General features: G+C 44.1%; 1 protein-coding gene across 1 annotated transcript in view; it reads left to right on the forward strand.

Moving 5' to 3' along the window:
• Positions 1-761: 761 nt before the first annotated feature.
• The window catches only part of TMEM178B (transmembrane protein 178B), a 426,401-nt gene continuing 404,552 nt past the window's right edge, over positions 762-22,610 (forward strand). Inside the window, exons 1-2 of the mRNA XM_019515429.1 lie at positions 762-979; positions 1,272-2,832. Coding sequence (XP_019370974.1) covers positions 2,451-2,832 — 382 coding nt within the window. The 5' untranslated portion in view covers positions 762-979; positions 1,272-2,450. The remainder of the gene's footprint in view (positions 980-1,271; positions 2,833-22,610) is intronic.

The raw sequence follows: 22,610 nt of genomic DNA on the forward strand, positions 1-22,610 counted from the left end.
GGTTAAACACTGGTGGGTCATAGGCACCCAATCTATTTGTTTTCAGTGCTCTTGGGCAATTGGATTCTCAGTCCTTCTAGGTAAGGGTGGCTGCACTTGTTTTCTCTTTAGATTATACAATATGGGTTGTGGGGGCCAAGAGTTCCAAGGATCCATGTGGATCCAAAATTTAGCAGTGCTTGTGCTCTTAGTTGTATCTGGGTCTGGATTTTTGGTGCAGTAGGAGTGTCTATACTTGTTTTATATTCATGTCATGAAATGTGTTGGGTCAGGGCCAAAAATTGGATGGAGCTTACTGGATCCATATGCCAGATCCTGGATTTTGTGATGTTCGTGTTCTAAGATATCCCATGGTCCAAAATGATTTGATGCAGTAGAAGTGACCATACTTTACTTTTCCTTTTGAACATAACAATTTGAATGCATAGAGGCCAAAAGTTGATGCTCCCACAGAATTCAGGTGCTGTTTTTTGTTTGTTTGTTCTTTTGTTTTATTTGGGGGGGGGGTTGTGACACTTATGCCCTGAGAGATATCAGAGGTCAGACTTTTTAGTGCAGTAGGAAACAGCTACACTTGTTTTGTATTTTGGTGATGAGATTTGGGGGCATGGAGTAACAGTCTTCAGGATCCATAAGGATTCAGGTAGATCCAGGTTTTACCTGTTTCCCCTTTTAAGAAAGTAAGACTTAGACATTTCCTGTCTGTGAAGTGGTGCAGTTTATCTTTAAGGAGGCTAGAGAAATAAGAAATGAGTCTCACGTTGCATGGGTGACATCACTGGCTTTTGGCTCAGTGCTCTGTATTCTGTGTCTGTAGGCTTTAGCCAAGGCTGCAGGGCTCAGTGTTTGAACAAGGAAAGATTCCCTGGTGTACAGAAGGTTGGATTCATTCTTATTTGGGTTAAAAACGGTGAAATGAGATTTCTAAAGCTCGTGGACTCCAGCTTCCTTTCTGTTTCACCTGACCTCTGCAAGATGGGTGAGTTATTCCCGTTAGAGAGACAGGGCATGGAAATTTAAGAAAAAAAATGTCTGAATATATATCTGCTGATGCTGGGGATATGAATTGCATGAAACTGCTGAGCTAGAGATCTTGGCTTCTATGTGGAGATCAGGCCATATGTCAGAGAAATGGTGCAGACTGAAAGCTGTTGACAACTGTTAGAGGCTGTTCCCCCTCCCCTATTAGATTGGTTGGGGGGTTTTTTCCCCCCACCCCTTACCATCCTTTTAATCAGCTGTAGCCCTGCCTGCTTGCCTTCATTTTGCAGATGGGAAATGTGCCTGTGTGGCTAAGAGAGCCTCGCCTGAGAAACTGAAGCTGTGGTGAAAAAGGAAGCTTTGCAATAACAGAAGGGAGGAAAAAAGCCACACAAAGATGCTGTGCTCTAGGACTGCTTTATTTGCTGCCTAACTGGCACAGGCTCAATCCATGGTGGTGAATCCTGCATCTCCTCCAACCCCCACTCTCCAGCTGCCTCACACTCCTACTGAGGACCAGAGAGGTTGCTGCGTTACTTTAGATGAGAGAGCAGAACCGCTGTTCTGTTAGTAATTTGGTACACTTGAGCTTTAGCAAGTCAAGGAAAGAAATTGTTAGCATTAGGTTGCCTTGATGACAGCAGAGACAACAAAACAAACCTTGCGAGCAGCACAGCTGGGAGAGAAGGAGAAGTGATCTTGAAACAAAGATGTCATTTGCTGCAAATCTCCACCAAGTCTGCTTAATGGAAAGGCCCCCGCAAGCCTGAATTTCTTATTAGACCGGGAAAGATTTTTTTTTTTTTTTAAACCCAGGATTGAAATTAAAGCATCCACCACCCATTTTTCCTCTCGACCCTGCTTTCAAACAAACCAGCTGACCAGATGGTGTTCTTTCTGAGCTACTGACAAAGAAAAGGCAAATCATGGATTTTTGAAATCAGGATAATTGGCTGCTTGAAATCAGAAGATTTCTGGCCACCGAACTGTCCCCTTCTGTCCTGTGCTCCTGTGATGTGATAGTTAACCTGATGATATTAAAGCCATCCTTCTCTGAGCTAGCCAGATCGAATGGACTGAATGCACAGCCATAGCCTTCAAATCACTTCAAGTGACTATTCCCCAACCACAGTTAACTTTTGTGTGCATGCACAGGGGCAGACACCTCTGTAGGTGATTCACTGGGCTCCCAGCTGTTTTACTGTAGCCCGGTATCCTCCTTGCATGCCCTGCACTGAAAGACTTGAACCTCAAGAGAGACACATGAGGGCCCAGGACTCTCTCCAGGGCAGAACTTTTTTGAGCTTTTAGTGTCTTCAGCCACTTGGATGTGAACCACAGTTGTTGACGTTTAAGGTGGACTCTGTCCAGTGACATCCTGCAGCTGCTCCTGGAGGATTTGTGTGGTCTCCCATTGAAGGGCTTTCCCTTTTGTGAAGATGTCCATGGTGTTTCTGTGAAGCTGAGGTATGGCTGCTGGAAGGTTGCTGCTCTATGCTGGCCTCTCTTTAGCTTTGTGTGCCCTGGGCATGCTGGCTGTGGCAATCTGCTCTGACCACTGGTATGAAACTGATGCCAGGAAGCACAGGGAGAGGTGCAAAACCATCACTACTAAGAGAAATGACCCTGGCTTCATTTATAACTCCAACAATAACCTGCCTCTCAGGGCCAGCAGGTCTAGGTTGGACCGCTGGGAAGGGAAACTCCTCTTGGCAAGAAACAGGAGGCAGCTCTTTGCTATGAGTGCAGCTGATGAGTGCAACAGACAGTATAACTCGACAAACATGGGGCTCTGGAGAAAATGCCACCGACAAGGATTTGACCAAGAACTGGAGGAGCTGATTGCTAAAGGTAAGGGCCATTTTTCCAAATAAAGCTGTTTTAAGTTGCAGAACCTTACTGAGCCATATGGTCCAGCCTCACAGCAAACACTCCGATCTGTTGACCTCTCCTGTTAATGAGGTTTTCAGAGCTTCAGGTATCTTATCTCACAAACCCTTGGGATAACTGTTTATTGTAGGTTGTCCAGTTCTCCACTGCTGAGTTTTGGAAAAGGGGGAAAATTCAGAATGCCTTGGTTAAATTGATACAGGGAAGGTCCTTCTATCTGGCTAAAACTTTTTTAAGACTGTCCACCACCATTGTATTTGAGTGCCTTCCACATAAACTAAACGATAGTTTCCAAACTAGAACATTCATAGTCTGACCCTGTTGACTCAGCTCAGCTTTTTGTTCTTTTTCTTTTATCCTAGACTGTACAGTGTATTTTATTATTCCTGATCACCAAATCAGCTCCAAAAGGATATATTGGTCCCAAATCACACAGCTTACATTAAGCACACAGACCTCTTCTAGCCATAGAAGGGGAGTAAACAAAGGGAAAAGCCAGAGAGAGAGAGAGAACACAGCTTGTGTTTTATTCAGATTTCAGAATATTTTCAAGTTGTAAAAATTTTAAATTGATTTAACCAAGAGCTAAAAAATAATCTAAAAAAAAATGTTTTTCCTTTGTAGAAGGAGATGCCAGTAGCATCATTGTGCTATTTTTTCTTTCAGGAACTGGTTAACTATGGTCAGCCAGTTTGCCTCAAACATTTCTTTGATCCAAAGTGCAGCATGAGCAACTATTGGTTAAGCATCCTCTCTGTGTCCTGTGAAAAATATTTATTTTTTAAAGATGATTAGGGTTCCAGTTCAGGATTACAGCATCCTTACTGCCTGTACTATGTTATCCCCATAGAATAAAACAGCAACCGTTCCCTTCTCCCACACAGGGATGTTATGCTGCTTTCAGAGAATCATTGAGGAATGTATTTTCACAACAATAAATGGATTGTTTCTTGTACTATAAATATTTTTTTTAAATACTTGGTTTTTAAAAATATATTCATTATCCTCCCCCCCACTCCCTCCCTCCCCCCCTCTGTTTTTTGTTTTTTTTTTTGCCTGTTCTCTTCCCCTTCTATGGCATTGTATGCAGAAATTTTGGACGGAGCTATTTACATGTGCAGTAACATGTTACATTAATCAATATATTTAGTCCGTTTTATTTTAAAAGTAAATTGCAAAGGCTAATAACATTTGCATTTTTAAAGCGTAAGCATATGTGTAATGGAATTTGGAGATTATCACTTTAGGATTATCAGTTCAAATCCAGTTTAGTTTGTTATGGACCAAAAGTCATTAGTGTCTGGTTGCTGATTAATGGCTTATATAAAATGAATTGGTGGCTTCAGTCCAATTTGCAATGGACAGGTGACCACATCCAAGACCTATCATCACATTGACACCCTGACTGGCAGTCATAGCAGTCAGGCCAAAGATTAATGTAATTCCTCCAAGTTAAGGTTCAGGAATACTGGTGTGGCAGTGCTGGGGTTGCTCATACCCTGGCTTGTATTGTGCCTGGGAAATGGATAAACAAAGAATTTCAGTCTCTGGGATGACAATCCAGCATGTTTTGCTAATGCTAATACTATTTAAAATAGAGTCTAAAATACTGGACACGTATTTCATTTTTATAACAACATATGTGAAAATCAGTTCTTCCTTCACTTGCTTCCTGCAGCCTGAGTTAAGGAATCTGTACTTCCCCTGCTAGAGCTCTTGAAATCATTTAACGCTTAAATCAATATGGGAACTACTGCTTTAGGTGTTAGTGAAGGCAGGAAAAAAGAAAGATCTTGAACTCAGGCACAGAAATGCAGGGGAACTGATTTTCAGAAGCTCCACTTTTGTATGTCTGTATATTCAGTTGAGTCTATGCATACAGAGGCAGATTTTCAAATGAAGGCAGGTGTCTAATTTATGGACTCAGGTACAAAATACATGCCTGCAGATTGGATTGCATACCCATGGTCAGTTAGGCAATTGTTAGCACTTGTGCAGTTATCAAAAGCATGCATGCATTTTGGGTATTTATGCATATAGGTGAAGCCTGCACAATTGTATCCCTGCGACTGTTTGCTGATAGGGTTCTAAATCCGGTCCATATGGTATTTAAAACTGAGTGTTTAAGCAGTATTTTATTTGTCTCAAAGCTTTGCAGTATGCATTTAACTTTTTTCTTTGCGTGTAAAAGGGGGAATTTAAAAGAAGGAGGCCACTTTAAGTCAAATGTCAATATTACAGTGAAAATAGGGATTGCTTTGAATGACTATATATCTTTATAACATCTCTGAATCATTATGAAAAGTATTCTATTTTCTTTAAAACTTGGTATTTTTGAAAATTAAAACAGAAGAATGAAGATTACAAGAATTCAACAATCCAAAGCTTTAGCTTACTCGAAAATAAATCCTGAACCATCATATTATAGGATTGACAGTCATTTTATTTAAACAGTTAGATACTTAAAATATCAAAGAGAATGAAAGGATTTTTCTCCTGTTTAGGAAAAAAGTAATATAAAAAACCCATTAAAAAAATCTTTGTATCCTGCAATCAGTGAAAAAGGAATTTAGTATATATACCAGTATATGTGTTGAAGCACCCCATACCCTTGTAAGGGAACTGAAATAAATAATGTCCCTGTTTCATATTCTAAGCACAGATGTTACAGCATTTGTCTAAGCTCCACTATCAGTTTATGAAAATAGAGTATTTTTTCCATTGCTGTCAGGTTGAGAGAACAGTGTTTGGTCCTGATGTGAGGCACATATGCTTAGCTCCGTCCAGATATATTCACACTCCTTGTTTGATTCTGCTTCCATTGCTGATGTGTATCTAGCAGCAACAACTTAAGCAGGGGTTAGGCAAAGCATGCCATGTGTAAACATGAAGGGTTATGAATGACCTTGCCATGCCTGTACCATTGAGGATACAAGCAGATATCACGCATCTCAGGAGAAACTGTTTTCTTTCAAGACAAAGTGCGGTAGTCCAGATGCCCACGTCTGTCCTGGTACAAACCCTAAAAAAGTTCATGTTATGAAAAGTGCTAATAGTTTGTCCTGGGACATTGTGAAGTGTGTCTCAGTGGTTGTCCCAGCGTTGCATCATTGAATTGATGGCAGAGAAGTGGCAGGTCATTCAGCTGTTCCCTAAACCCTAATTGAGAGGGTATTGTGTATGCACACCAATCCTGGGCCTGTTTTATTTCAGGAGAAACACAGGCATAACTGGTTCCAGGACCAATAAAATGTTTGCTTTTAGCCTCAGATAGAAAAGTAGGGTACAAGTGTTACGATAGATGAAATTCCCATCTGTGCAGAGGGAAAGCATGTAATTAGCACAATTTAACACTTCCCTTAGTGCATAAGGCTTTGTCCCTCTGTCAAATGTGAATTTCATCTAGTGTGCATATTGATGAACTGCATAAATCAATGCAGGCCCTAGCCCCAAATATTGGCTGCTATATATTATTACAGTACTGTGCGATTATTACAGTACTATATGCAAATGCTATTAAGAGTTCTTTTGAAAGGTGGAGAGGATCTTTTATAATCTACTTATTTTTTAACAAACCATGCATCATTTCCCAGAAAAAAAACTTCCAGTACTGAAAATAGTAGTTTTACTTGAAGTCTGTAGGATGTAGCCCATAATTAGCAGGGCATTAAGAATGTCTCCCACTTTTGAAAATATCTTGAAGTTGTTTTGATTGTAGAACTGCTGCTGAACTTGATTAGAGGTGGAAGTGCAGGTCAGTTGCAGGGTTTGGTCTTTATGAAGGACTGAAACATTAGGACACTGATGGTTTTACAAGCCAAGGCTGTTCAGAAAATTCTAGATCCGGTCTCTGTTTCTGCTCTTTATTTGTTATTTTTGCTTTTTACAAGTATATCAAGATCTTGTGTATAGTTTTGTCATGACTGAAAACATGCTACCTCCATTTTCTTATCAAAAGGCAGTGATTTTAATGCATAAAAGTTATACCACGCTTTTTTTTTCTCCCCTTTATTTTTATATATTCCCACTGATCCATCTGGAAGATTTTGAAATAATACCGCTAGATTGGTATACAGTGAATTGAAACATACTAGTATTTCCGCAATTAAACTTACACAAAAAGAAACTGACGAATAAATGTGACAGACAAAAGGCCTCCAAACAAAACTGGGCAATTAAAATATTCTCTTTAAGGCAAGGATTTCTTAGGGTGATAACTTTTAGTGGACCAGCTATGTAGGTGGGATAAACCTTTGCCTTGCATATTTTGTGGACCATCATGGCTACATCACTCTTTATTCTCTTTCTCATTAATGTCAATGAAAAAAATAAGGAAGACAACAGAAAATATGGCTAAGAAGAACATTATTACATGCAAGTGAACAAACATAGGGGCCAAGTCTTGTTAACTTTAACTCACCTGTGTAATCTTTATTCATATGATGGGTTGAGGGTACTCAGTAAAGATCACTTACTGGAGTAAGAACTTGAAGACGGGCCAATTGTCTCTGGGTGCAATTAAACTTATCCTCTTCACTGTGGTCAGGGCTTTCTTTTGATCTTGAAAGCCCTTCAGGAGCCTTTGTGGAAAGTAGCTTAACAAGCTAGGCTTCCTCCAGCCCTATGGTGGCTGTGTACTCTTCCAAATTAATTTTACAGCACTGGTGAATTCTAGGTTCACAGTGAGCACAGCACTAATGTTCCACCCTTCAGCAATGATTCCCTAGAGGAAACAGAAAAACAAGCTGGCAAGCAAAAACCCACAATGTAGATAATTGTCAGTTCAGTGCAGTAAGTGGTAAGGAAAAGGAGGCATTTACTTCTTGCCTCTGCATTCATCAGCTGACAATCTCTTGTGTTTGACTCAAAATACCTGAAAAGAAAATTGGGACCCTCTTCATTGGGATATATCTACATTATATGGCTGCCTTGACCAAACATTTATCCTGTACTAAACATTAGGGAAAACAGGAGGAAAATAAAATTAAATCATTTTGTAATATAGGTACAATAAAACCTATGAAGAAGTTCCACAATATCCTGAGACCATTCCACTTAGACAATTACCAGTCAGAGGACCTTTCATTTTGCTTTTGGAAGACTGCCAGTTAAAACTACCTGGACTGTGGGCTCTCATCTCTGCTTGCTGCCATTAGAATCTAGTTACTCAAAAATAACTGCAGTAATCTTAAATCCACCCTCACAAAAATCCAGGGAAATCATGTTACATTGTATTTTTAAAAACATTTTATTATGAGTTTATTTAGCCCGTGTCACCACAGAAATGGAGAACCCAATTCCTATGCAGTCTAACTCCACGCTAAATAATGGGCAAGAATTCTGGAAAGAAAGCACTCTGTATAGATTTGTCAGAGGTGTAGCACAGTTGAGCAAGAAAGCTATAACAAGACCACTCTAACCATCACTAGGGATAATTTATGTGAAATTGGACAAGTTTGAAGAGAGGCTACTGAGAATAGCTGTAGGATTTACTTCCCGCAATATCCTTCATTTATCTGAAGTCCACTTTTTATCATAATATTTTGCTAGGTTAATAAAGACATTTGTTTTTAACATGTCCTTCATAATTTTAAAGCAATCATGTAATTTTTGTTTATAAACAACTAAAACAATTGTCCTTTATTTCACGTGTACCATTTATAAAAAGGACCTCACTTGGGGTTCAGTAGTGCTCTTATTGGAGTCTGGCAAAGGCTTTTTATTGAATTCAGAGGTGCAGCATCAGGTCTTTAGGGTCTTTTTCCAGGTCCCTGTGTGGGGAGCTAGACAAGGCCAGTACACCATTTGCATCCCACTTAAGCTCAATTTTGAAGGGGTCAGACTTAAGAGAGCATAGATTTTGTGCAACAGCAGTTCCCATTAAGGAGATTTTTCTTATTCCATCAATGTATATTTTGAATGACCACCAAGTAAAACAGTTCTTTTTCCACGAGAATCTAAGGATGGCTTCACTATAGAGAGTTTCAGTTTCTGGGATAGTGTAACGCACATGCAGATGAAACCACTGGTATTTCGTAAGTGTAAGTTGGAGCAGGACTTGGTGCATATAGAAAAAAACACCTTAGTATTTTAGTATTAGTATTTTAGGTGCATTGGACTCTAATAGAAATGCATTTTTAAAAAAAATCCTTGTAAATGATTATAAAAACAATACCACCTCTGAGGCATTTAAGATAATTAGTTCTATAATATTTATACAGGAAAATGCTATATATATAATCTTTCTGATTTAATATTGCAACTGTATTTTAAACATGATCTTTTAAAAGACTAATTTCAATCCAGCTGTTGATTCCCCCCCCCCCCCCATGTGAAGAGAAATGGAAGTAAAAATGACAGGGTTATGCCATGTCTCAAAAGAAATTGAGGTTTTCAAAGCTCTCGGCAGGATTGTGCACTCCACATTCTTTGTCTCTCAACATCATTGATTACGGTGCAGCTCTAGGATTTTAGGTTAATTGTTACAGAGACAGAAAATGCAGAACAAAACATATTTTGTGGGTCTTACAAAAATAACAGTGTTTGTATATTAGCATATTATTCATTGCTAGAATGAAAACAAGTTAGTGATATGCAGGGATCCTAGTTTTCCCTGATTAAAAAAAATCACAAATTCTTTGATAAAATATCACAGATTGTTAGATTAAGAGCCCCCAAATCCGTGATTAACATGAAAGGCCGCTATATACGTGTAGGTTTATATGTATGTATCAGTTGAACACCATGTTTTCTTGATTATTTTTACAATTTTAAAGCAATTTGGGAGCTTACCAGTGCCTCAAGCTCCCCACCCTGCTGCCTGCCTGCTATGGGCTCGGGCAGGGGGTAGGGCTGGCACCTGGCTGCTGTGCATACTCCCAGGGGGACCCATGGCCCCCAGATCTGTGTGGGGCGGGGGTGGGCGCAGGGTGCCTGCTGCAGGCTTGGGCTACCTGCCCTGCTTCCCTCCCCTGAGGCATCTGCAGCCCACTGGGCACAACCTGGTACCGCAGAGCCATGCAGAGAAGCTCCTTGCAGCTGTGAGGACTACACTGCCCTGGTGAGGCTTTGCCTGCCCACACAGCAACAGTGAGGGGCACAACCCCATGCTGCTGTTTCTGTGTATGCAGGGGACACCTTGCCAGGCCAGCACGGAGCTTGCAGCAGCAAGAAGCTTCCTCATGCAACCCTGCTGTTCCTTGCAGTGCTGGGTTGCACCCACTGGGCTGCGGAGACCCTGGGGGGAGGGCAGCAGGGCAAGGGCCCAAGCCTGAAGTGGGCAGTTTGCACTCACCCCCCACTCCATACACAGGTCTAGGGGGAACGGGTCCCCTTTCCCCCAGGGAGTGCATATAGTGGCAGGGACCTGGCCCCACACCCTGCCCCCTGGTTGAGCCACCTGCAGCCCCATCCCACTCCTTGCCTGGGCCCTGCGGCTGTGCATTGCAGCCCTGGGCCCCAAGCCCCATGCACCGTGCAGCCGGGCATCAGCCCCTGTCCTGCCACATGGCGCCCCCTGTATGTGACTGCCTTCCTGCTCGTCCCCAGCCCGTTGCAGCCTGGAACTTTGCCAGCCTGCAGAGAGGTCTTTGCAAAAAGGCAAAATCCGCAGATTTCTCCGTTAAAGTGAGAAGTCTGCATTTCCCTCAGGTAAAGGGGGAAATCCGTGTTTTTCTCCATTTTCCTGTGGTAACCGGAAAACCCAGATCCCTGGTGATGTGATCCCCTGATCCTTAGGTGTATATGCTATTCCCATTAAATCAATCGGAGTTTTTCATGCAGAAGGACTACAAGATGTATAATTATTTAATTTTTAACAAATAAATATAGAAAGAATCTAACTTGCAGAACCCTGGTGTCCTTGATGCAAAATTCAAAACACAATCCAATTTAAAACAGAAAAGCAGTTGCAAACTGACAGTTCTTCTCTGCAGAACACTAGACAGAACACCCATCTGAAATTTCCCCATCTCAGTTCTCACAAAGCCTTAATGCCTACTGTGATGGAGCAGGCGCCTGATTAGGGTGGCCATTTTAAGGGCCAGCTCTCAAGGCTGGGGCAGCAGTCTGCTGCCAGCCAGCAAGGGAAAAACATCACCCTGCTGAGCTACTACTCCAGGAACACCTTGGAGGTAAGGGAAGGGGCTCCATGGGGATGGCTGGAGGCTTCTGGGCGTGACCTAAAACTGCACCCTGTTGGGGTAGGGAGGCCTGGTAGGACTGCCTGTGGTGGGGCAGTGTCATTTAAATACCAGGATCACGAACCTCCCCAGTGAACCTTAACCCCAGCATCCACCACCTGGTGGGTATTGTGTGAGCAAGGGAGGGCCAGGTATGGTTATAGAAACACCTGAGTCCTAAAAGGGTGGAGGACCCTGGTGTGGTGGGCCAGGCATGCCATGAGAAGGCACCTGAGCCTGCAGGGGTGAAGGACCCTGAGCCCTAGCGAGAGGGCAAAGTTGTTAGGGTCAGGTATGCTTGGGGGGAAGCACCTGAGCCTGAGGGAGGTGTTCGACCCCAGGGCCCCAGAGTAGGGGCAGAGTGTTGGCCCAAGGAAGGGGCACTGTGGCCCGGTGAGGGGCTAGGGGCAGAGTCAGCCCAGAGTTGAGGAATTGATTGGCAACCACTCAGATGAGGGTCATGGGAGAGACCCAAAAGGCTGAGCCAGGACCACTCAAGGAATGGAGAGTCAAGCCTGATAGCCCTATAGGATCGCTCAAGGGAGCAAGGCAGTGTGACTGAGGCCCAAAGTAGGTGGTATGAGACAGGCCTGATGAGAGCAGGCAGAGTACAAGTGGCCCCAGTGAGAGGGGGACAGAGTGAGTGTGGCCCAGAGCAGGGCAGTGTGTAAGAGGGCGAACTATGCACTGAGTTTGTCCAGGCCTCAAGCTGGAGATAGAACAAATGGTAGGTCATCTGCCAGGCATGGGGCACGTAAAGGGGAGGTCGGAGCATGTACATGTCGCCCTTTAACAGTGAGTGCATGAAGAGAAGCCTCCTGCTAATTAACTTTATAATTAAATTACAACAAGTCATGGCAGACGAGCAAGGTGGGCAGTTTGCCCCTAGACAGGGGGCAAGCCAAGATTGAGATTTGGCCTGGGAACTTGCCCCCATCACACCTACAAATTATATCCAGACTCACCTAGCTGAGCCTGCGAACACCTTAATCCTTCCAAGATAGCTGGTGAAATAGAGGAAAGAAAGGATACTTACATGATTAAGGTATAAGTTATGAAGTCTGGATTTTGTATGACCTAGGCAAATGATTTTATTTTTCTGTACCTTGGCTCTATATCAACAAAGAAAAGTATTACTATTAGTAGTAGTGGTGGAAATATTTGTATGCCAGTAGTGCCTATAGGCTCTAGTCCTGGACCAGGAGTCCACTGTATTAGGCTCTGTAAAAACTCACAAGAAAAAAGATTGCTCCTGTCTCAAGGATCTTACGAACTAAGTATGCAAAAAGAAAGCAGGCGGACTTTGGGGAAGCATAAGGACACAGTGTTGGTCAGTGCAAATCTTAACGCATCGGCAGCCCATGTAGATGTCCTGGAAAAGAAGTGTTCTTCAGAGGCTTTTGAAAAAGAATTCTGAGTTAGTTTTGTAGGTGCCTGAGAGAGAGCCTCCCCAGGATAAAGCCCAGCCTAGGAGAAGCCATGAAGGTGCTTGTTTGAAAATTTAACAAGTGGGTGATGAAGACTGGCACTCTACCCAGCCAGAAGTGAGAGCTGATATCTTGATAGTGGGGACAAGCAGTTTATGCTGGATGAGCAGGAGAAGGGGGAACTAGTGGAGGGATACTGGATGCTGGATGAGCAGGAGAAGGGGGAACTAGTGGAGGGATACAAAAAAGGGTGAAGTAGTCAAAGCAACAGGCTAGTAAAGAGATCTTTGCAGAAGCATTTTGGATTGATGTGAGCCAGGCAAGCTTACCTTTATCTATGCCAGAGAAGAGGAGGCTGCAGTAATCAAGACATGAGATGATGAGAGCTTAGATGAGCATTTTGCTTGTATGGGTGGAGGCCATATCTTAGAGATGGTGATATTTTCACCTTGGACCTCACATGGAGGTTGTGTATAAATCTTGCACAATTTTTCTATGTACCAAGTTGCTGGCCTGAGTCAAGTAGGACGATGTAGTTGCCTGCACTGATCAAGAAAGAAGGCAGTGGGGACAGCTTTTAGGTTTGGGATTGAGAGCAACACCTCTGTTTAAGCTACGATGAGCTTGAGTATAGCTGGATATCCATGAGATTTGAGAGAGGGAGCGACTGAGATGAAAGTTTGGACAGGAAAACATTTCTGAATTAGATGGGTGGATCTGTAGGTTGTCAGCATATGTATGTATGGTGGAGAAGAGTACCTGGGGATCGGGTGTAGAAGGGACAGTAAATTGGTGGAGCAGTTGAGAAGGATCATTTGAAGGTGCAATTAGAAAGATAGGAGGAGAAACAGGTGTCAGTGGAATCTTGGAAGCCAACAGAGGGCAGGAAAAGAAAGGAGAAGGATCAACTGCATTAAAGGTATCTGATGTTTCATGCAGAGTGAGGATGGATGGTTCTGAGCTTTGTCTAGGAACAAGTCATTAGAGATTGCTGAGAGGAATTCAGTGGATAGAAGTAAGTTGGAGAAAGTCCAGCACAGAATTGGAGGAGAGAAACTCCAGACAGGAATTGGAAACAGTATATTCAGTGTATTTAGAGATGAAGGGGAGAAGGAAAATATAGTAGCTGGAGAAGCAAATGGGTGCAGGTGGGGCCAAGGGTATTTTTAGGATGGGATAAACTAAAGCATGTTTATATTATGAGAGAAAAGATTCAGAAGAGATTAAATTGATGGGAAGGAGGCAATTGGGTTTTCAGGCATGGGGTTCAGTTGGATTGTTTACCTGGGAGAATGGCAGAACTGAAGGGTGAGAGAATAAATTTGTAGTGGAGGAAGTCAGCCGGGTGACTTCTGGCCAAGAAACTGCAGTGCAACAGCAGGAGCAGAGGAAGTGGGTGAGGAGAGGCATAAGCCAGAAATGAGCCAGGCAGCTGGGGTGGGGGTAGAGCTAGGGCTGAGGATTGGTATGGAAGCCATTCTGATGGAAAAGATGGGCAAATAAGTTAAAGGTGTAAGAGGGTAAAGTTGAGATAAAAATCAATAACTGTATTAGTGGAAAAAATGGGTTAGAGGGCAAAGAGGAGAAGGCTATGAGTAGGAAAAAAGTAATTAACACTGATGGACTGCCGTGCGTAAACAGGTTTGTATGAGGGGTGAAGGAGACCAGGTGATAGTCAGAGAAGGGTTATCCAGCGACAGAAGGACCTGCTCAGTGAACACCAAGTCGAGTGAATTGCCCTTTTGGGGCATGTGGGAGTTGAACTAGGAATGTACATTGAATAAAGAGGTAAAGGTAAGGACACCTGATGCTTAGAGGCCAATTAGCTCCTTAATATGTAATCATCTCGTCTGTTTAGGGTGAAGCTCTGTCCTACATTCTCCCCATACAAGTTGATGGGGGTTTTCAAATTGACTGTAATAGAGCCAGGATTCCACCCTTAACTTATATGTATTTTGGGGCAGGAAGTCTCTCTGTTTGTACTGTGCCTAGCTAAACTGGGCTTTAATCTCTGCTGGAGCCTCTAGGTGCTGCCCTAATACAAATAAATAAGAACAACAAAGCTTTTCAGCATGTCTTAAAAATCAACAAATTCAGGCTATTTTGGACAAGCAGATTGGAAATGCTTCATCAGCTCTCTTCTTCATATACTGATCTGTCTAAACCCGCATCTGCTAATCACAGTCTCTGAGGCAGAGAGGTGCCAAGCCACTTAGGACTTTACCGTCACAACCAACATGCTAAATCTCACCCCAAGACCACTAGGTGGTCGGTGTGGATGCTAGAACGGTGTTGTCATGGGCTTGCACTGAGATTCTGTGCTTAAGGGTGGCATTGTATTCTCTACCAGCTTCAGTTTCTCAGCTGATTTAAGGTACAGCCCCATGTTGAGAGAATATTTCCATAATGTAATGTGTCTATAAGTGACCAAGAAAGGCATGAGTATCTCGAGCAGATCTGCATAAAGTAGAAAAGGACCTGAGTGTTAAACAAAAGGCATGAATTATACACATGACTAAGAGCCAGCAGCCAAGCCCTGTCAGCTAGAGAGACTGAGAGAATCGTTGCAGCATGGTCTGACTGCTTCTTCAACGGAATCACTGAGGCTTCCCTAAATGAGTAGTTGTTGATCAGGGTAGCACAGCACATGCAAACACCCATATGAGATTCCTGAGATAAACCAGAGATTTCAAATAGGAATCCATAGTGTCTGAAACATTCTGACCTGTTATGGTCTTTCAGAGTTCTTTTCAACAAAATTGCTCTACTACTTTTCTATAATCAAGAAAGGAGCAAAAGGTAACAAGTGATGTTTTCTGAGGAGTGCCTTGAGTCTAAAAAAGGTTTAGAACCACTGCCTTAGACAGAGTTTCTCTTAGGTCCTTTATAGCTATGCAGTCAGTACCATACATTAAGGAGGAAATGTAACCTCATACTCTAGATTGGATAAAATGGAGAGAGCAGAGTTGTGAGCATCTGAATTATTTTCCCTAATAACATCAGTAACTGGTGTCAGTTAAGGCCTAAAATTCTTGACAGTGTCATTTCTATTCATTGTGGCACGCTACTCTTGGCTACATTAAAGACCAGTATGTTCACAGCCAGCATTCAAAAGAATGCCTTGATACTTGCAAGCCCAACAATAGGTACTTTAATGTCTAGTTTTCTTGAGATCACTTCACCCTGAGGTGCCTCGGATTTTCACCCATACACCAGACCACCCAAATCCTCAAACCATAAAGAAAATGCCGGCTTCCTCTATCTCATTCCAGGAATGTTTTCAGTTTATTAGGATTTTAATGAGACATTTGGGGGTTTCTGGTTTGTTTTTAAACTGCCTGAAGATCTCTCTCTAGTATCTAATGGGGTGGGACAGCTCCTTCCAGTTTTATCATAAACAGAGAGATTTGAAAAAATCATTTTGCTTAATATAAAGGCTATTGTTTTGTCTTATTTTTTCTCATTGTCAATACATGCTTGATTATGAAAATATTTCTTTTTAAACAAAGAAATAACATAAACAGGCTCTCCTTCAACAGTATTCCTTTCAGTCCCTTTGCCAGTTTGGTGGTATGAAAGCCCTGCCAGCATTGCCAAATGCAAGCTAATTATTATATTAAATGCCAGGTTCTAATCTGATGCAGTTTACACTAACTGATGATTCAGGCAAACTTATCTGTTTATGCTAAAGTACTTATTGCCCTATTATTATAATATCCAATAACCTTTAATATCATTATTCTTTCAATGCCTTGGGCAGGGAGTGGAGGTTAAACCCATTTTATGGAGGGGACTTCAGCCATAGAATGACTCAGGGCTTAGTGATTCAGTACCCTTTAGGATTTGGCTTAGGATGTTTGTACTAGTCTGGTTCAGTTAAATACAGTTACTTAACCACTTTGAGCCTGTCATAGAACAGGGACTTGTACTCATGTCTGTTAAATGAGGGCCTTTCCAGCTGATGTATCTTTCCTTTTTATTTTCATGTATTGAGTATTCATACATACCTGTGATGCCTCTTTTCTTTGTGAAGACAAAAATGAAGGGTATAGCTTTACAATTGTGTTTAAAGGTCTTCCTTTGTGTGCAAGCTATAAAGTTGTTTAAAGAAAGGGCACTGGAGGTAGGTTACCTTTTAATCATGCCCCTTCCTTGTAGTGGCATCATGAAAAATGATGTGTCCCAGTCTCAACTTGTATTGGACATGCTTCAATACCTTTAAACAGACACATTTATTTTCTCAATGTGGTTAGGCATTAAGGCCTAAACTTTGGGGGAGGGGAACCCCTATTTGGAGGCAGTTTAACATGTATATGGCCTCTTAGGGGCACCTGCCAGCATGCACAGTAATGAGTGGGGGTGATTCCCTTTGTCCCACTGGCTCAACACTGAAACAGTGCACCTGTACAAGGTACTGTTGAAAGTGCCATCTAATGGATAAAGCAAAGACTCTGGACAGTGGTTATCGTACAGGATCTGATGGCATAGAAGTGTAACCATATCATTTCCTATCACAAGCTTATGGTATTAGATTATTTCTTGGTATTGCTGGTAATCCTCCTACCACAGCTCTCTGGGTCTTGAGGTGACTTAAGAGTCCAATCCTTGACCCATAGACCAGCCTGCAGAAGTTGCAGGTCTTTCCACAGGAGAGAATAGGCTGTTGTCTGGGATTTCTCTCCTTTTTCTTCCATTCCCTCTCTTCTCTGCTTCAAGGGCAAGATGCTTTAACTTGAAGTTGGCTGCCACTTGACTGAGGTTGTGGTGCCTTTGGAGTCAGTAGCAGGCAGCTTCTCTCAGCTCTGGATGCTGAGGTATGACTTCAATGTGGTATGCACTTCAGTTTGTCCTTGTTACATTTCCTCTGGTTGCCTCAAGATCTCAAGTTGCAACTAAGTTGGTAGTAGACCAGTTGTTTTGGGAGTCGAGAGTCAGCCATTTGCCCACAATGTCTGGTCCAGCAAAGTTAGTGTTTGAAGATCACTGACTCAGTGCTGGTAACATGGGCTTTAGCAAGGATGCTGATGTTTATGTGCTGATCTTCCCCTTATTTGGTATCGCCCTAGGGGTGGCTGAATTTTAGCGATGAAAATAACAATCCCTGTATGAAATTTTTCTTACCTCGTGAAGTGTTGTATACCTTGGGTTGTGTCAACCAGCAAATATACTGCTGCTAGCAGTGGTGTCCCCAAACACACTGCAGTGCTCAGAGTGGGCTACCTCTACTGGAAGCAGTGTAGCTCTGCTCATGCAGTGGTGTGGGTGAGCCAGTTAGCATTGTTAAGAGACTGAACCAGGTGGTCCACTCTAGCGCACTAGTCTGCCTGCATCATGACTTGGATAGGGCTTCACGCTTCCTTCAAATACTTGGAAGGTGATTATAGAAAGTATGGAGATGGGCTTTATTTTCTGTGTGTCATTGGGGCACAAGATCAGGAGCAATGACTTGAAGCTTCAGTAGAAGAAATTTAAGTTGGAAATTAGGAAGTTTCTGACTATGAGGTTGGTCAAGCATTGGAAAAGGCTACTCAGAGAACTTGTGGAATCTCTATCCTTGGAAATTTTCAAGAGCAGGTTAGACAGACTCTTGGCTAGGATGGTTTACTCTGGGATGATTCTGCTGTGACCAGGGGCTGGACTAGATGACCATATGGGCTAGGGACAGACATTCAGAAAACTGGAGCCTGAATTGATTCAATTTTTGCAGGTTAGACTAACCTGCGTAGATTGAACTGATTTGCAAGTGAATAGACATTCACTTTTGATTCCAGAAATGCAGGCACATGCCTGCAGTGGCTGAGGCTAGAAGCTGGGGGGCACTAGAGCAAGCCTTCCCTTCCCTTCAGGCTGGAGGGAAGCTGAACTGTGGGGGGCATGGCCAGGCCCTGGCAGGCTGAATATGACTAGGGGAGGGGTTTAAACCTCTACCCTGTCCTGCAGGGACCCCAGCCTGGGGTCTGCCCAGCTTTTCACCCCTGCTTGTGGGTCAGCATGGCTTCGAACCCCCAGAGTTCCCCTTCCAGCCAGTAGGCGATCCTGCTGTGCCTTCCCAGGCTCTCTCATGGTGTCCTGGGGAGCAAATGCAGGGAAGGGGTTTATTCCCTCTCCCTCTCCTCTTCTCCTGGGAACCCCAGCTGGGGTCTGCAGCTGTGGATCCCCCAGTGGGAGAGGGGATGGAGGGAGGAATAAGCCCCCTTTGCCTTAAAGGGGTTGTGCTGGGATGGTGTCTGGCCATACCCCAGGCAGTAGTAGCGAGGAAGCCATAGGTTCAGCATGGCCCTGTGTACCAGGCGCGGGGTGCTACCCCTAAAGCTTTGCTGCTGCCAATGCTGTCTGCCTGCCCAATGGCCAACTGCAGTTCTGTGGCATGGGCAGTGCCTACCAGTACAGCTAGGGTGGGCTCCCTGACAGTGGCTGTAGCAGGGAAGCCACACGGATCGTGCCTCATGCCTGGTGGCTGGTACACAGAGCCGTACTGCGCTGCTGCTGCCGGGTAGGGGAACAGTGAACGGGGCACACCCAGCTCAGCGCCCAGTGTCTGCAGGTAATAGGTCTCAGGGCTGAGGGGGTGAGCCCACACCCTGTGTGCCACTGTGGAGGCTGGGGCTGGTGCCGCTCTCCAGCAGGTAGCAGGGGCTGCTGGGCAGGAGCTTCTCCCCCAGCTGCATGCTCAGCTGGCTCTGCCCAGAGCTAGATCCATCTGGGTGGGATGGGGAGGGGAATAAACCCCCCCTCTGTCCCTGTTCACTTGAGGCTGCAGACAGGGCTGGCCATGTCCCCCACCCCCAAGCAGCAGCGGGGGTGGGTGGGGAGAGAAACTGATGGGCTGATACACCCTGGCCAGGCAGACCACGGCTGGGGTCCCTTGGGGGGGAAGAGGGGAGAGAGTGGGGAATAAACGTCCTCCCTGCCCCCTTGACCTCAGGGGGCCATTCTGGGTGGGCATTTGGCCATGCCTCCGCCCCCAACCCTGCTCAGATTAGAAAGCAGAAGGGCAGGACCAGCCCTGCTCTCTGGAGCAGAGAGCAGAGCACAGCCCAGCCCAGGGCTGCTGGTGGACTTCAATTTAACTTAAACCAGGAAAGGGTCTGAGACAGAAGTTCCATAAACCAGTTTGACCCAAATCAGTTAAGTCTGATACTACATTTAACCAGGTCTATCTTAAACTGGTTTCAGCCATTTTGAAACTGGTTTATGTACATTGAGCTTTTGTTCTGTTACAGGTTTAAACCAGTTTCTGATCACTTCAACTGGTTTGTGTAACTTCTGTCCCTACCCCTGAAGTTCCTTTCAGCCCTACTTTCCTATGATACTAATTACTTAAATACTTTGAGAAAAGTAATCCAAAATGCATACATGAGCTATGAGTATATGCAGCATTTTCAGAAGTGTTTAGGCACTTGGGAGTCTAAATCTTCTGGAATACAAATGGGTTTTAGGCTTCTGATTTTCCAAAGATAGTGCTGGCTTTTGCTACTTCTGTTTTTTGGGTCCACTCTCACCTCTGACTGCTGCAAAGCGTGTACCCCCTACTGCATGCTGTGTTGCATGCTGCACCCCATTCTTGTGTCCCCTATTTGATGTGGTTTTCAGAGGGTTTCTTATACTTCCAAAGAAACATTTTAACTTTAAAGATTATCTAGTTGGGTGGTCTAAAATTCCAAGTCACTCTTGAAAATGGGTCTTCAGGTCTTTTGCCTTGGGATAAACTTCGAATGTATGAAGGACTTAAATGGATAGAAGGTTTGGGAAAGAGATACAGAAAGTACCTGAAAATTGTATCTGAAGCAAACGTTGAGGGGGAACTTTTAGGAAGGGACTCCAGACCTAAATGGACGAATATTACCTGGGATGAAAAAGAATATTAGGAGTAAGCAAAGAGCCTATATCGAATGGAAAAAACAAACTGATCTGCAAACAAAGCTGTATGATGGAGGCCAAAAAGTGTAGGGGTAACATGAGAATTGTCAAAAGTCAAGCGAAGTTAGATCTTGGAAAAGAAGTTAAACCAATGAAAAGTTTCTTTTAGCCACACAAATAAAAAGAAATGGGATGGCTGCACAGAAAAGATGGGTTCAAGATTAAATGTATTATAGGTATGGCTCAAAGCCTAAGTGATTCCATTACCTCAGTTTTCAATGGTGACGACAATAGGCAGGATGACTAATGAGAACAAGAGTATGGAAATTGAAATTACTGCATCTAAAACGGAAGTAAAACTTGAAGGGGTTAATGTACTTAAGTCAGGGATTTGAATAATTTCCATCTCAGAATAGAGACAGAATTGCAGATGAAGGGACAAAAAGGTGAGTCAGGCAACTACAGGCCCATGGGTCTGACCACAACAGTAGGCAAAGGTTTATAACATGTTTTGAAGGCAACAGTAATTAAAGGCATGAAGGAAATGGGATGAAATGCAGCCCAGTTTTACCAAAGCTAGTTTGTGCCAGACTAATCTGCTATCTTTCTTTGATAAGATAATTTAATTTCTAGACAAAGGAAAAACGGTAGATTTAATTAATCAGAACTTCAGTAAAGGATTTGATACACTACTACGTAGGAAATTTATTAGTTGAATGAGAGCTGGGAATTTGTATAGTGGGTTGTGAAATTGGGAAAGAGGTCAGGAAGTGGCTAACATAGAAGCTCAATGGCTTTTGCCTAAAGAAGCACTGTCAGGGTAGAGTAGAGGGAGTTTCTAGCAGAGTCTTTCAACATCTCAGGACCAATTCTATTTAATATTTATGATCTTGGTACAAAGAGGAAGAGTATGCTAATGGCATTTGCTGACAATACAAAGTTGATTGGTAGTGTTAATAGAGAGAAGGCTCAGATTATCATATGGAATGATTTGGATGATGTATATAGCAGGACTGTCCAACTTTCAAGCCGGGGTGGGGTACTTGCCTTGGATCCCCTTGGCCTTGGATTACCCTCTGTTCCCTTTGCTGTGAACTGAACTTCCCTACGCCCTGGGACAGGAGCAGTGTTTCCTCTAAGGAGTAGTGGTCCATGAGTGCGCTGCTTTGGTCCTGCCTCCCCCTTTTGGTGTGGCGTGGGACACTTACAAGAGGTAAGCTCCTCAATCTTCACATGGGGCAGGCAGTGGGGCCTTGGGGGCTGCAGGGCTGGGGGCAGGATCAGGAGCCTGCGGGGCTGGAGCCTGCCTGCCCCAAGTGAGGCTCCACTGCGGGCTGGAGGCTGGCACGGGCTCCGCGGGCTCTCGGAAACTGTTCTGCTCCCCTGCATTGCCTTGGGGAGTGAGGAGGCTACATTCCCCGGCCCTGACTCCATGTTCATCCTCGCTTCCCTAGGCGATGTGAGTGGGTGGAGCAGTTCCCCAGAGCCAGTGGAGGCCATGCCAGCCCCCGCCTTCACTGAGCAGAGGAGCTTACCTTTACTAAGTGTCCTACGCCACAGCCCAGCTCCATTCCCGGCGGGTGCATGGCCTGAAAAGGTTTGTGCGTGGCCAGAATTTTACTCATGTGCGGCCATGCACGCATGCACCTTAGAGGAAACTCTGGATAGGAGCAGGAAGCAGCAGCTAGAAAGGGCGGTGGAGTCCATAGCCCCCAGCTGCTGTTGGTGCCAGTGATAGGGGAAGTGGTAGCCAAGCAGGGGCCTGGGGGCTGCAACTTAACCACTAGCAGGCTGCATGTAACCCATGGGACACCAGTTGGACAACCATGGGGAAAAAAAAACTGGGGGACTGTGGTGTTGACACCCACACAGTCAATTGGGTCACCAACTGGCTGGAGGGCCGCACCCAGAGAGTGGTGGTGGACGGGTCATTTTCAGCTTGGAGGGATGTGGGCAGTGGGGTTCCGCAGGGCTCTGTCCTCGGGCCCGCACTGTTCAACATCTTCATCAGCGACTTGGACGAGGGGGTAAAAAGCACCCTGTTCAAATTTGCTGATGACACTAAGATGTGGGGGGATGTGGGCACTCTAGAAGGGAGCAATCGGCTACAATCGGACTTAGACAGGTTACAAGGGTGGGCGGATGAGAATAGGATGGGATTCAACACTGACGTGCAAAGTGATGCACCTGGGGAGGAACAACCGGCACCATACCTACAGGTTGGGGAACTCCCTTCTTGTCAGTACAGAGGCAGAAAAGGATCTTGGAGTCA

The sequence above is a fragment of the Gavialis gangeticus genome, unplaced genomic scaffold (assembly GCF_001723915.1).
Source record: "Gavialis gangeticus isolate Ggan-Ray unplaced genomic scaffold, GavGan_comp1, whole genome shotgun sequence".
NCBI lineage: Eukaryota > Metazoa > Chordata > Crocodylia > Gavialidae > Gavialis > Gavialis gangeticus.